A 14,257-nucleotide genomic window follows, 5' to 3' on the forward strand; every position below is an offset into this window, starting at 1 on the left:
TGTGAAGCTAGTTTTCTTGAATTGAAGACGAGATTGACCACAACACCTGTGCTTACTATTCCCTCAGGTACCGAAGGATTTGTTGTGTGCACAGATGCGTCTGGTAAAGGTTTGGGCTGTGTTCTGATGCAACATGGCAAAGTGGTTGCTTATGCGTCTCGTCAATTGAAATATCATGAAATACATTATCCTGTTCATGATCTTGAATTGGCTGCCATTTTGTTTGCTTTGAAGATCTGGCGCCATTATTTGTACGGAGAAAAGTTTGTTATTTATTCAGATCATAAGAGTCTGAAATATCTCTTTTCTCAATCTGATTTGAATATGAGGCAACGCAGGTGGATGGATCTCCTGAAGGATTTTGATTGTGAGATTCAATATCACCCTGGATCGGTGAATGTTACTGCGGATGCCCTTAGTCGGAAAGTTCATGATTCTGTTTTAGCATCTGTTTGTGTCGCCAAAGTACATAAGGATATATGTACTTCTGGTTGGACTTTTCACTCGAATTGGAATTCTGTCACTGTCTCAGTATTGCAAATTGAGCCGAACTTGATATCGAAAATACGAAAGGCCTAACGAAGCGATGCTCAGATCCAAAAATCGAAAGAACTTGTATCTGCAGGACATCAGTCTGGATTCCAGATTTCTTCTGATGGTTCTTTACGACTTAATGGTCGGCTAGTAGTCCCTAATGATTCTGATTTGAAATCTTCTCTTCTTCGAGAAGCACATTGTAGCAAATACAGTATTCACCCTGGAGGTCGAAAAATGTATTTGACATTGAGACCTCAATTCTGGTGGAAACGTATGAAGAAGGACATCGCTGAATTTATTTCGAAATGTCTTGTCTGCCAGCAAGTGAAAGCCGAGAGAATGAAACATGGAGGATTACTCCATAGTCTTGAAATCCCGAAATGGAATTGGGAACATATTGCTATGGATTTTGTGACTCATTTACCTCGTTCGCCCAAGGGCTGTGATGCTATTTGGGTTATTATTGATCGGCTTTCGAAATCTGCACATTTCATTCCGTATGAGCGGACTTATCCTTATAAGAGAATGGCCCGTTTATACATCGAGAATATTGTGAGACTGCACGGTGTGCCAGTCTCGATTGTATCTGATGGTGATCCCAGATTTGCTTCTAAATTCTGGGGTAGTTTTCAAGAAGCGATGGGTACGCGTTTGGCTATGAGTACTGCTTATCATCCTCAAACCGATGGCCAGACTGAGCGTTGAATTCAAACGTTGGAAGATATGTTAAGTTCGATTGTGATGGATTTCAGAATGGGATGGCAAGATGCCTTACCATTAGTTGAATTCTCTTATAATAATAGTTTTCAAACGAGTATTGGTATGGCTCCGTTTGAAGCTCTATATGGGAGACGATGTAGATCACCATTATTCTGGGATAAAATTGGTGAAAGACAATTGACTGGACCTGAAATGATACATGAAATTAATGATAAGGTTCAGTTGATTCGACAGAGAATGAAAGCTGCTCAGGATCGTCAAACGAGTTATGCGAAAAAACGAAGACGACCCTTGGAATTCCAGAAAGGTGACAATATTTTTGAAAATATCTCCCTTTAGAGGCACTGTTCGATTTGGCATGCGAGGGAAATTATCTCCTCGATATGTTGGTCCATATGAGATACTTGATCGAGTTGGTGATCTTGCTTATCGATTGGCATTGCCACCAGCTCTATCTGCCATTCACGATGTATTTTATGTTTCTATGCTGAGAAAATATGAACCATATCCATCACATGTACTTGCACCTGATGAAGTTGAACTTGATCCTTCTCTTTCCTATGTTGAACAACATGTTCGCATTATGGATCGAAAGGAAAAGATATTGCGAAATAATCGATTCCGCTAGTTTGAGTGCAATGGACACGGCATGGTGTGGAAGAGTCGACGTGGGAATTAGAGAGCAAGATGCGAGATTCATATCCGCATTTGTTTGATTCTCTTCCATCTGTTCCATTGTATTCAATGTATAATGATCCATTTATCGATTTTAGTTTTGATATGTACAATAACTGGTGACATATATATGTTTGCCAATGTTATTTATATAGAGATGTTTGAGATTTCGAGGACGAAATCTTTTAAGTAGGGGAGAAATGTAAGGACCGTGTATCGTATTATCGTAAATCCTATGTTGATTATCGATAATTTATGAAATTGTCATGTGATTATGTATATGATGTATATCATGACAATGAAAATGAGAAAATAAGTATTGGATATGAATTGACGTTGTAAGAGCTCGAGTGGAGAAGCCAGACGCCAATACAATGCAAAATCAATATTTGGACAGAACTTGTGGCGCTCGAGCGGTAGAAAATGACCGCCCGAGCGCCAGTGTGGGAAAAATTGAGGCTCGGACAGAACACTCCGCGCCCGAGCGGTAGTTTTTGACCGCCCGAGCGCGGTGTAAGTAGAACTCGGGGACAGAATGTCTCGCGCTCGGGCGGTAGCGCGAGAATTCTACCACCCGAACGCGAGAGCGGTGAGGATAAGAATAAGATTTCTGTTTATTTCCTTCTTCCTTTTCATCCGTAGCTTCGAGGGAAAGTTATAGAATTCGATTTTTTTCGTCCGAATCGACTTTGAAACGTTGTCCAAACGCGAAACAAATTATAGATTCGGAATCTTCGCGTTGAGAGCTTCCTGTTGAGGTAAAGTTCTTCTAGTTTCAGCAGCTCTAAATATGAAAGTGCTGGAATAGCATGTATTTGAAGTCGAGATTCCTATATGTGGTAGAATAACCGACAATAAACTTGTATTCGAAGCCGGAATTGAATTATGTTATGATTTTGATTTGATATGAATTTTCAAAGTTTCAAAAGATATTTGGAACTTATATTATTGATTTTGGATCATATTATTAATTGAAATGAATATGTTATTCATGTAGATAAATTATTATACTGATATTTTCAAGCTACATCAACTGGAACGAAGAATTGATGTATGTTGCGACCGGGTAACATACGACATGTATCTGTATTATATGATATATGTTGGATTGGTTTGATTGATTGAAATGAGAATACATGTCTATATGCCTTATTTGTTGAGTTTATGTGGCATACATGTCACTGTGATTTGAATATCGATGTATAAAATAAATGCTTTGTTAACACACATCGTTTGATGCATACATCGATGCATGACATGCACGTTGAGCTATGATCCTTGGATACCCTGATATGATTTGATTGGATTCTGGGGTTTGTGAACACAATGCTATGTTTGGTATTACATGACCCTTAAAGCATAGACATTAGTGGCCCCGATGATTGATTGAGATTTGGGATTTGATGGCGCTTTGTCGACGCTATCATACGAGTATCCCTTATTCAGGCCGGTGTGCCAGCTCGAGCATTGATTTGACTGCGATTCGTTTGATTCTAACATGTGTTCAGTGGATGGGCATTTGACCTGATACCTCCACGACATACATGCATTGCATACCATATATCATTGTTTAGATACTTGTGGTATATATGATGGTTGTTCCATACGGAGCTTTGCTCACCCCCCAAGGGGGGCTGTTGTTGTCTTTATGTGTGGACAATGGCAGGTACTCCAGGATATCAGGAGGCCGGAGAGGGTGCTTCTGGAGGGAGTCAATGTTTGGGCTGAGGTTTTATGTTTTGTTCCTATATATATATATATATATATATATATATATATATATATATATATATATATATCTATATACCGGGGCATGTCCCGAGGATTTGAGGTGTTTGCATATGATTGATTTTGATTATGTGTGGGCGAGTTTTATGATATGAGATAAAATACTATTTTTAGTATTCAAATTATAGAAGAAATATTTTGGGCTCATTGTAAAGAAAAGTTAAACTCGTTTTCCGCTGTAAGTAATTAATTAATCCTAATCAGATTGTGTTGTAATAACGATTAGGAGCTAAGGGCCCCACAGTATTTGGGCACGAGAAAACCGAGATCCAACAGTGGTATCAGAGCCAAGTTTTATAATTCGTATGATTTTTGATATTGAATAATTTGTTTCTAACCACGCAAGAAAATTTTTCAGAAAATTGTAGCACCATAGGGATGCAATTGCATTCTACCTTTTAGAAATTATAATTGGCTGATATTATTCTGGATTATAATTGGCTAATTGGACTCTACGTGCCCACTAAGGAAATACGATTTCTCTTTTTCATCAGAGGGTGTTGGAAATGTCAAAATAATGGGAGAGAAATATATAAAATAAAATACATACTTTATATCATAAAATTATTTTAAAATAATCAATAACAATTATCTGTTTTTCTTTTCAATATATTTGCAATGACGTCAAGTAATCCAATTTCATTCATTCTCGATCAAAACAAGTTGACTGGCTCTAACTACAATGACTGGTTTCGAAATTTAAAAATTGTTCTGAGTTCGGAAAAGATTCTGTATGTGCTTGATAAGAAGCCACCGAAGGAGGCAGCTTCGGACATCAGTGAGATTGAACTAGCTAAGCTTGAGAAATGGTGCAACCATGATTTCCAAGCTAAAAGCTATATGTTGGCTTCTATGTCGAATGAACTGCAGAGGCGGTTCAAGGAGGCTGTGAATGCTGCTGACATTCACTTCATCTGATAGAGTTGTATGGAGTACAGACTCGATCAGAGATACATGCTATTGTGAAAGAACTCATGACTACAAGTCTGCGAGATGGGACTTCTGTCCACGAGCAAGGTGTTAGGATGATTGGACTCATTGAGAAATTGGTGGGCCTCGACGTCGTTATTCCTAGTGAGCTCGCGACTGATATTCTCCTGCTGTCATTGCCTGCCTCGTTCGATGGATTTGTGGTTAATTTTAATATGAACAAGCTTAAGGCCACCCTTGAAGAGTTGGTCAATATGCTTACTGCTTATGAGTCCACAATAAAAAAAGAGAAGCATGTTCTTCGTCCGGTACGAAAAAGGGAGCCCCAAATAAAGTCAAGAAGCGTTCTGCCCCTCTGAAGAAGAACAAGCCCAACAAGAAGTCATACAAGAAATCAACTGCGGGGCCCACAAAGCCTGACAAGTCAGAACAAGTCTGTTTCCACTGCAACAAGCCTGGACATTGGAGGCGTAATTGCACGGAGTATCTTGCTTAGAAGCGTTCTGGTCACGGTATGTTTTATATTGAAGTTAATTTTTCTATTAATTCATCTTCTTGGGTATTGGATACCGGATGTGGTTTTCATCTATGCAATGATTTGCAGGTGATGTGAAGAAGCAAGAGTCTTAGAGATGGTGAGATCTTTCTAAGACTAGGAAATGGAGCAAGAGTTGCTGCCACTGTCATTGGAGACGTGATTTTAATTTTGGACAATGATTTTAATTTTTTTTTTAGAGACGTTTTATTTGTTCCTGAATTGGTTAAAAACATTATTTATATTTATATACTTGATAGAAATGGCTATTCTTGTGTTTTTGCTAAAGGTGTTTGCAATTTATACAAGAATGAATGTTTGATTGGAACTGGAGAATTAATAAACGATCTCTATAACTTAAGATTAAAAGATATTCCGTTAAACAATATCCAAGCGCATACGAAAACAACAACAAACAAAAGAAAAATAGAAGATCCAAATCCCGCACAAATATGGCACACTAGACTAGGTCATATTTCTCAAAGAAGGATGCACAAACTAGTGTGAGAAGGCATGTTTGACTTGTCAGACATAAATTTTCTACCTACTTGTGAGTCCTGTCTAAAAAAAAAAATTACCAAGACTCCATTCAATGGAAATGTGGAACGTGCATATGGTCTATTGGATTTGATCCACACAGACGTTTGTGGCCCGCTAAGTGTTAGCACAAAATTTGGGCAATCCTATTTCATTACCTTTACTGATGACCATTCTAGGTATGAGTATGTTTATTTGATGAAACACAAATCTGAAACATTTGAAAAGTTCAAAGATTTCAGATCTGAAGTAGGAAACCAGTTAGAAAGAAGTATTAAGACACTTCGATCTGATCGAGGTGGAGAATACCTGAGTGCTGAATTTTTGGTTATCTAAAAGAGAATGAGCTTCTCTCACAGTGGACTCCACCAGCAACACCATAATTGAATGGTGTTTCTGAACGTCGTAATCGAACCTTGATGGATATGGTTCGATCCATGATGTGATTCACTGAATTGCCTACATCGTTTTGGGGCTTTGCGCTTGAAATTGCGGCAATATTGTTGAATAATATGTATACTAAGTAGTGAATAAAACACCAAATGAGATATGGATGGGAAAACCTCCCAAATATTCTTACTTGAGAATATGGGAATGTCTTGCTTACGTGAAGCAGACAGTGAGAGACAAATCGGGTAGTAGATCCACTTTGTACTACTTTGTAGGATATCCAAAGAATTCTGTTAGATATTATTTTTATCATCCCAATAAAGCAAAAGTGTTTGTTTCAAGAAATACCACCTTTTTGGAAAAGAAATTTCTATTAGATAGAAAATGCAAGATGATAGAACTTGAAGAAATTTAAGATACTCCTTCAACTGTAGAAGTTGTACCTAATCCCCAACAACTAGTAGTTTAATTACAGGCACCTAGAAAGTCTGATAGGATTATTAGACCATCTGCTAGATATACGCTTCTTTATGAACAAGGCCATGATGAGTCTTGTGTTGGATGTTATCCAATGAACTTCAAAGAAGCAATATCTGATACTGATTCATCCAAATGGCTTGAAGCCATGCAGTCTGAAATGGACTATATTATTCAAACCAAGTCTGGACATTAGTGGATCCACCAGAGGGAATTGTTCTATAGAATGCAAATGGATCTAAAAAGAAAGATTGGGCGGATGGGAAGGTATTGACTTTCAAAGCAAGACTGGTTGCAAAATCAAGCAGGCGTCAAGGAGTTGGAACCTCAGATTTGATAGCACCATCAAGGAATTTGGTTTTGCTAAAAATCCCGAGAAACTATGCGTGTACAAGAAAGTCAGTGGGAGTGCAGTGACATTCTTAGTACTTTATGTTGATGATATCCTACTAATTGGGAATGATGTAGGATTACTGCAATCAACTAAATTATGGTTGGCAAGTAAATTCTCCATGAAAGACATGTGTGAAGCATCCTATGTATTGAGAATATAAATCTATAGAGATAGATCAAAGAGGATGTTGGGGCTCACCCAAGCGACTTATATCGATACCATCCTGAAAAGATTCTTTATGGAAGAGTCCAAGAGAGGATACTTACCAATGTGTCATGGTGTTGCTCTATCTAAAGTCATGTGTCCCAAAACTGATGAATAGATAGAGATGATGACACGTATTCCATATGCGTTATCCATTGGTAGTATCATGTATGGTATGATATCAACGCGACCTGATGTTGCTTACGCTCTGTGTGTTACAAGCAGATATCAGGAAAACCCTGGTCCAATACATTGGAAGGCCGTGAAAGATATTCTTAAGTACTTAAGAAGGACTAAGAACTTGTTCATGTTCTATGGAGGTGGAGAATTGAAATTGGAAGGCTACACTGATTCTATCTTCTGATGTGACGCGGATGATTCAAAATCGACCTCTGGTTTTTTATTCATGCTAAATGGTGCGGCTGTCTCTTGGAAGAGTTCCAAGCAAGACACCGTTGCGGATTTCACCACTGAAGCTGAATACATTGTTGCATTTGCTGCAGCCAAAGAGGCAGTTTGGATGAGGAATTTTGTCCAAGAGTTGGGCGTTATTCTTAATGGAGTTGATCCAGTCCTGGTGTACTGCGACAACACTGGTGCCGTTGCGCAAGCAAAGTAACCAAGGTCTCATCAGCGATCCAAACATGTACTGAGGAAACCACATAATCCGGGAGATTGTGGGAAGATGAGATATATCAGTCGAAAGAGTCCCCTCTGCAGATAATGTTGCTGATCCACTTACAAAGCCCTTGCCAGGACCATTGTTCGAAAAGCATCGCGAAACAATGTGATTAAAGTGTATGCGTAGTTGGCTCTAGGGCAAGTGAGAGATTGTTAGAGTAGATATCCTGTAAGTCAATTGTTGGCTAGGGAATTTATTGACTCAGTTGTAATAAACAATCTTTATTTTAATATAATTCATTATTTCATGGTTTGTTATTTCTTTATATGTATACCAATGTGAACAACATAGATAAAAACCTTGATTATATTTTAATACAAATGAATTGTAATTCGATGTTGAAACTCATTTGTAAACACTGTATGATCTAAATTCGTTCCTAGTCGATTCAGCCGCCTAAAAAATGGATAAAGGTCGCTTGACCTCGAGACTAATATCTGTGATGTTGTGTACCGCATTTCTTGGTAAGGGCATAAAGGTATCCAAACACGCAGATGGGTAGTCATATGATGATTATACCGGACTACCCTACCTCGAACTTTCCAAGTGATTATCATTTATCGAGAGGATAAGCCTGTGGTTATGATTGTACATCATTAGTCCTTATGACTCGGGACAACACTGAGGCTCTATATGCTAGGGCTGTGCTTTGACTCGTTTACCGACTCCAGGAGAGTCATCAGGTGGCCAGATTGGGTATAATTGCGACACATATATGAGTCAGTGCATTGTAGTCGGGGATTCACCGCTCACCTACGGGTGTCGATATCCTATGTGATCTGATGAAATAATAGTGCGTGGAATCTCTTGCCAAAGTATGAGATGTACATTGGCGAATGAGTTCTCCAATAGTACATGCGATACCACTATTTATATGTGTCACATAGTTATCGAATTAATATGCAACCCTCGATGAACCAATAGTTGCAGATTCGATCGGGATATATGAGATGAAGGAACCGTACTATTAATCATAATCGACTAGTTCTTGCATGCACTATCAGTGATACATAGGGAATCATAAGGCGATGCTACTAGAAGCTCTTACCATGATTCAATGGGTTTAATCGGAAATATGATTTCTGATATTCTCATTATCAATTGTTGATACATGGAATGAGACAAATTAGGGTAAGCCTGAATAAAGAATTATGTCCTGAATCACAAAGAGTTGTGAACCCACGACTAGCTGTATCCCTGAACCATTGAGGATCACACAAGTACTGGATCATTTGTTCCCGTTGAGAGAAAAATAAATTCAAGGAGTTTAATTTATAAAATAGTAAATTCAAGTAGTTGAATTTATGATAATTAAATTTTGAGAAAATTAAATTCAAGTAGTTGAATTTATGAGATAGTAAATTCAAGAAGTTGAATTTATGATATTTAAAATTTGGAGAGAATAAATTCAAGAAGTTGAATTTATAAAAGTTGAGGAATTAAATTATTAAACTCAAAAGTTGAGTTTATTAAATATTAAATTAAATATGATGAGAGATATATTTATTGGGCTTGTAGGAGTACAAGTCCAACATATTAAATGATTAAAGTTCTTAATGGACTTTAATATAAGTAATTAAACTAGTTTGACTAGTCCATTTACTTAACAAAGCCCATTAAATTTACTTAAAGTTAAGGCACTTGTTTTAAGGTAACAAAAAACAAATATAGCCTCCACTCATTCCTTAAGGTGATTTTCGAGAATCACAAACACAATTCCTCCAAAATATTTTCGGCCGCTCTTCAAGAAAAAGATATTTGAGTTCTCTCTTAAATTTTTGATCTCAACGTAAAACTTCTTTCAAATATTCTAGTGCTATTTGAAAGATTAACAGATCTTCTGGTCGTATGCTTGATAGAAGGATTGAAGAAAGGAGTTTCTGAAAAATTTCGTAGGGAATTCATTAAGAGCTATCTCCGCTAATCCCAGAATAGTTGGAGCCGTGTGAATCTTTCACCAAAGGTATAAAGTTTAAACTCCCTATGATTGTTTAATTATAAAAATCATACGAGTGTCCAAATATATCTTGAATGTCAAGATCTAAATTTTTTTAAAAGTTCCATTGTATTTTGGCACAAGAAAACCGAGATCCAACAGATATCATATATCGATAATAAGAAACATGTCATTAAAAATTCTTTTACGTGAGCTAACATTTAGGGAGCTGCATTTTATTGACTTTTGATAGGTTTTACGTATTTAAGTTTGTCATGTTGAGTCTATTTTTGCATTGTTTATGACATGTCAGGTCCATTTTCAAGTTTGTTTTTATTGATTATGCATATTGGTCAATACTCACGTAAATGTGTTGATTCATAGACAGAAATGACAAAAAACAAGACTCGAAAGTGGTGGAATGAAACGGTCTCACGAATCTTTATCTGTGAGACGGGTCAACCCTGTCGATATTCACAATAAAAAGTAATACTTTTAGCATAAAAAATAATACTTTTTCATGGATGACCCAAATAAGATATTCGTCTCACAAAGTACGACCCGTGAGACCGTCTCGCACAAGTTTTCGTCAACTTGCAAAGTAGGAAAAAAGGTCTGCGTGAATTTGTTCCACGAAAGAAAGAAGAGTTGGACTCTAGGGGACATATAAAAGGAAGAAAAAAACCTAGAAGGAAGAGAGGAGAAGAAATTCGTGAAGATACAACCAAGAACGAGTCGGCAATAAAAGAAGAGAAGATCTCAACACATCATTTTCTCAGTTCTCTTTCTGTTTTAGTATTTTCTCATTTCTTATACTTTGTTGGGATATTGATTTTGTTATTTTCGATGATGAACATCTTCCCACATCTCACTTCTCCAAAATTCACATATGATATTATATTTGAGAATATTCATATATTTCTAATATAATTGAAGGTATCGTGGTTCGAATCAGAAATAATAGGATAGTCGGGTTGGTGGATTTTCAAGTTCGAAGATGGAGGAGGATCTGGTTGTTTCCTATTCATATCCGACCTTAATACTCAATTAAATTATAATATATATTCTAATATATATATATATGTGTGTGTGTGTTTATAAATATATATTCATATATATTTATTAATGTTGATATGCTTTTATTGAATAACGACAGTCGGATGAAATGTTAAAAATTATTAATATAGACATTATAATATTTTTATATGATAATATTGTTGAGATAAACTATATCACATTTTTTTTATTCTTTCTATGTTTAGTTTACTAATTTATATATCTAATTTTTTATTCTTATTGATTTCTTATTAATTTTGTAAATATCTATAGTCTAATTGAAATAACTCAAATTTTAAAAAGTAAAGAGCAGAGAATCATGAAAACACAAATTATCTTGACATAAAATACAATACAGAAAGTGCACATACATCCCATACAAACAAGTAAATCCCAGTTTACATTCATATAGACTATCTTCTTCGTAAGAGCCTGAAAAGAGATGGCTTTGGAATAGTTGGTAAGAGCAGATAATGACTAGTGATACATACTTGCACTTATTATATACATCAGATACTTCAACAAGGCTAATGGTTTCACAACTCAATCTGAGGTAGTAGTAGCTGCACTCACGGTCGAAACCATCGACTCCACGCCGCACATATCATGACCCCTGCAGATTTTGTAATAACCATCCTCTCCCCAGTTGGCGCCCCACGAGTTCTTTATAATCCAGTAAGGCATGTCCTTGAAATGAATAGGAGCATAGCCTGCGGCACCGTATCCAACCAATACAACACCGTGATCTATCCTCTTGGTGCAAATGTATGGGCATGAGACTCCTTTCATGTACGTTTGCATCCAAGCTGCATTGATTCCCACTGCAGCACAGAACAGATATGGGATTGGGTTTTCAGAGATTTGACACATAGTTGGTAAATTAATACAAAATTTATGATAAAAGAATAAGACATATTTCTCACCAGTCTCTCAAAATTTTGTAGTTCGAATACCATGAAGTTAAACGATTATCGACTTAGATTATTATGATTGCCTTCCAACCAGTGATGAATTGAATGCAATTTCTCTTGAGTTTTCATCCGTCGTATATCAGATCATTATTCTAGCGAATAAGATTAAGACTTCGACTTAACTCATCCCCAAAAAACTAGCTGAAAGGGAGATAATTGTCCAAGTCTTTGTTCAAGTCCATATATACAATTCTCAATAATTTTATCTAACCGACGTGGAAGAACTTACACAATCACGAATAAACATCTGGAGCGTGAAGTTTACAAATGACCCAACTAGTGACAGTCCAATACATAACAGTGGGTTTGTTCCATGATACTATGTTAACATTAAAATTTGAATCTAGCTCAACTCAAAAGCTAGCTCCAAGAGAGAATTGTTCAAGTTCATATATGCAACTAAGACAATTAACGGGCTGTGTTACACGTGCAGCTAAAAGGGTTTTTTCCTTTTATTTGAGATTTCAGCTTTCATTATTCACCCCATTGTTATATCCATCCTCATCCTAGTTGACTATCAAAACCACAAACTATACAGGCTATGTTCCGTTTCGTTTCATTTCCAGGCACATAATTTCTTGAAAAAATAGTGGATTCTACTATAGCAAATGTAGAACAAAGTAAAATCAAAAGTAACTATTGAGTTTTTGGAGAAGAAGTTATGGGTTACCTGCAAGAGGGCCATGTTTCACCAGATTGGCAGCAATTTGATCATCATCTGTCGAGACCACACTGAAGTTCGACACAGACGCAACAATCTTGTTCTTGTTAAGTTTGCAGACACCATCTCTTCCGGTGTATGGATAGTCTTTCTCCGTTTGAAGCCCGCCAACTTTGAGAGTGTACTCAAAGGCGTTGTTCATAAATCCACCATTACACCCTTCATCACAACCGTCAGATTCCTCTTCTGGATCACACTAGGTAAATACAAGCACAAAAAAGCAGCAATTAGTCGTGATCAAATGGCGGAAGGCAAGAAGAGAACAATGCAAACCTCATGATCACAATCCACTAGCTGCTGCTCGCTGAGGCTGATGAGCTCTCCTGTCTCCAGAAAGTTTGCTCCTTCCAACGCCCCGACCGCGCTGAACGACCAGCACGACCCACATGATCCCTAATGGAATACCATCACCCAAAAACTTTCATCACATGCCCATCAATGGAAATCAAATATCTTGAATTCTTCCTTCTTTTTGTTTCCATAATTTCAGTGATTTAATTGTGTGTGTACCCAAAACTTTCTAAACTAGTCTTGTTAGGTGATGTAAATTGACGTAGATATATCAATGGATGACTCAACTATGAGTTTTCTACCACATAATCTCGCAGATCTAAACTCTGATATATCATGATAAAATTGCAACTTTAACCTATCTCATCACACAAACTAGCTCAAATAAAAATCAGCCTAAGTGGATCGATCAATATATATGAGAAAGTAAAGACCTGATCTTTAACGGCGGTAACGGCGCCTTTATCTCGCCAGTCAAAGTCCTTCGGAAGATCATCGGTAGGTAGCACCGTTGCCTTGTTCGCATCCGCCGGAAGCTTCAGCCGCTTCTTGTTCAGCCCCAAGTAGCTCTTCTCGAACTCTTCCACAGTCAAGTCAGAGAATTTCGTGACGCCGTGGACGGCGGTGGGATCCAGAAGCTGGTGGCGCTTGGCGCGGCGGAGATTAGCCTTGAACACGGAGAATCTGTAGTCATGCTCCTCTTGGCTGACGTACGACTTCCCGTACTTGGATTTGAACAGCGAGAAGTGGTGCTCGGCGTGCAGCAGCCTGTCTACGGCCTCCGCGCCATCGGAAACCACCTGACGGATCAAAGGGTCGTCCGCGACGACGGGCACGGCGGCGGCAAGCGCGCAGGATAGGAGAGCGAGAGCAAGCAGGAGAGGAAGGGCTGCCATTGGGGAGATATTTGTTTTGGTATTATTGGTCTGACTTTATAGTGGTGGGTGGGTGAGTGGGGATGGCTTCTCGGATGATGACACGTGGCATAATGTTTGGTCGATTCCGTATGCATATAATTCACCAGTAAATTTTCTTATCTTTTAATAATACACAGATCATTTCACACACACACATATATATATATATATATTTATATTTCATTTTTATATATATATATTTTTAATAAATTTGAACATATTTTAAATAACATAAAATATAGTATAAATATCAACTTCATATATATATATATATATATATATACTTTTAATTAATCTTGAATCATGCCTTATGTTGTTCGACTTTAAAAATAAAAAATTACATAACACAAGTTTCGTATATGTCGATCATTAGTTTACATTAATAAATATATTTAGTAAAAATATATTTTTTGTGAGACGATCTCACGAATCTTTACCTGTGAGACGGGTCAACACTACCGATATTCACAATAAAAAGTAACACTCTTACCATAAA

At 37.2% G+C, this 14,257-nt stretch overlaps 1 protein-coding gene across 1 annotated transcript; it reads right to left on the bottom strand.

Moving 5' to 3' along the window:
* Positions 1-11,181: 11,181 nt before the first annotated feature.
* Positions 11,182-13,770, bottom strand: LOC142520093 (cysteine protease RD19A-like). Its single transcript, XM_075623063.1, has 4 exons — positions 13,279-13,770; positions 12,827-12,946; positions 12,503-12,749; positions 11,182-11,682 (listed from the first exon to the last, which is right to left on the bottom strand). Exons 1-4 carry the CDS (start codon positions 13,738-13,740, stop codon positions 11,405-11,407), a joined length of 1,107 nt encoding a protein of 368 aa, XP_075479178.1. The 5' UTR covers positions 13,741-13,770; the 3' UTR covers positions 11,182-11,404.
* Between the last annotated feature and the right edge of the window lie 487 nt (positions 13,771-14,257).

The sequence above is a fragment of the Primulina tabacum genome, chromosome 12, assembly GCF_025594145.1.
Source record: "Primulina tabacum isolate GXHZ01 chromosome 12, ASM2559414v2, whole genome shotgun sequence".
NCBI lineage: Eukaryota > Viridiplantae > Streptophyta > Magnoliopsida > Lamiales > Gesneriaceae > Primulina > Primulina tabacum.

What these genes read in the sequence shown, in the direction of transcription:
- LOC142520093 (XM_075623063.1), bottom strand. Translation starts at nt 13,740, where the DNA reads ATGGCAGCCCTTCCTCTCCTGCTTGCTCTCGCTCTCCTATCCTGCGCG. An exon ending in TTACCGCCGTTAAAGATCAG is followed by an intron (nt 12,947 to 13,278) that starts GTCTTTACTTTC and finishes GTATTCCATTAG; the next exon opens with GGATCATGTGGGTCGTGCTG. An exon ending in TAGTGGATTGTGATCATGAG is followed by an intron (nt 12,750 to 12,826) that starts GTTTGCATTGTT and finishes GTATTTACCTAG; the next exon opens with TGTGATCCAGAAGAGGAATC.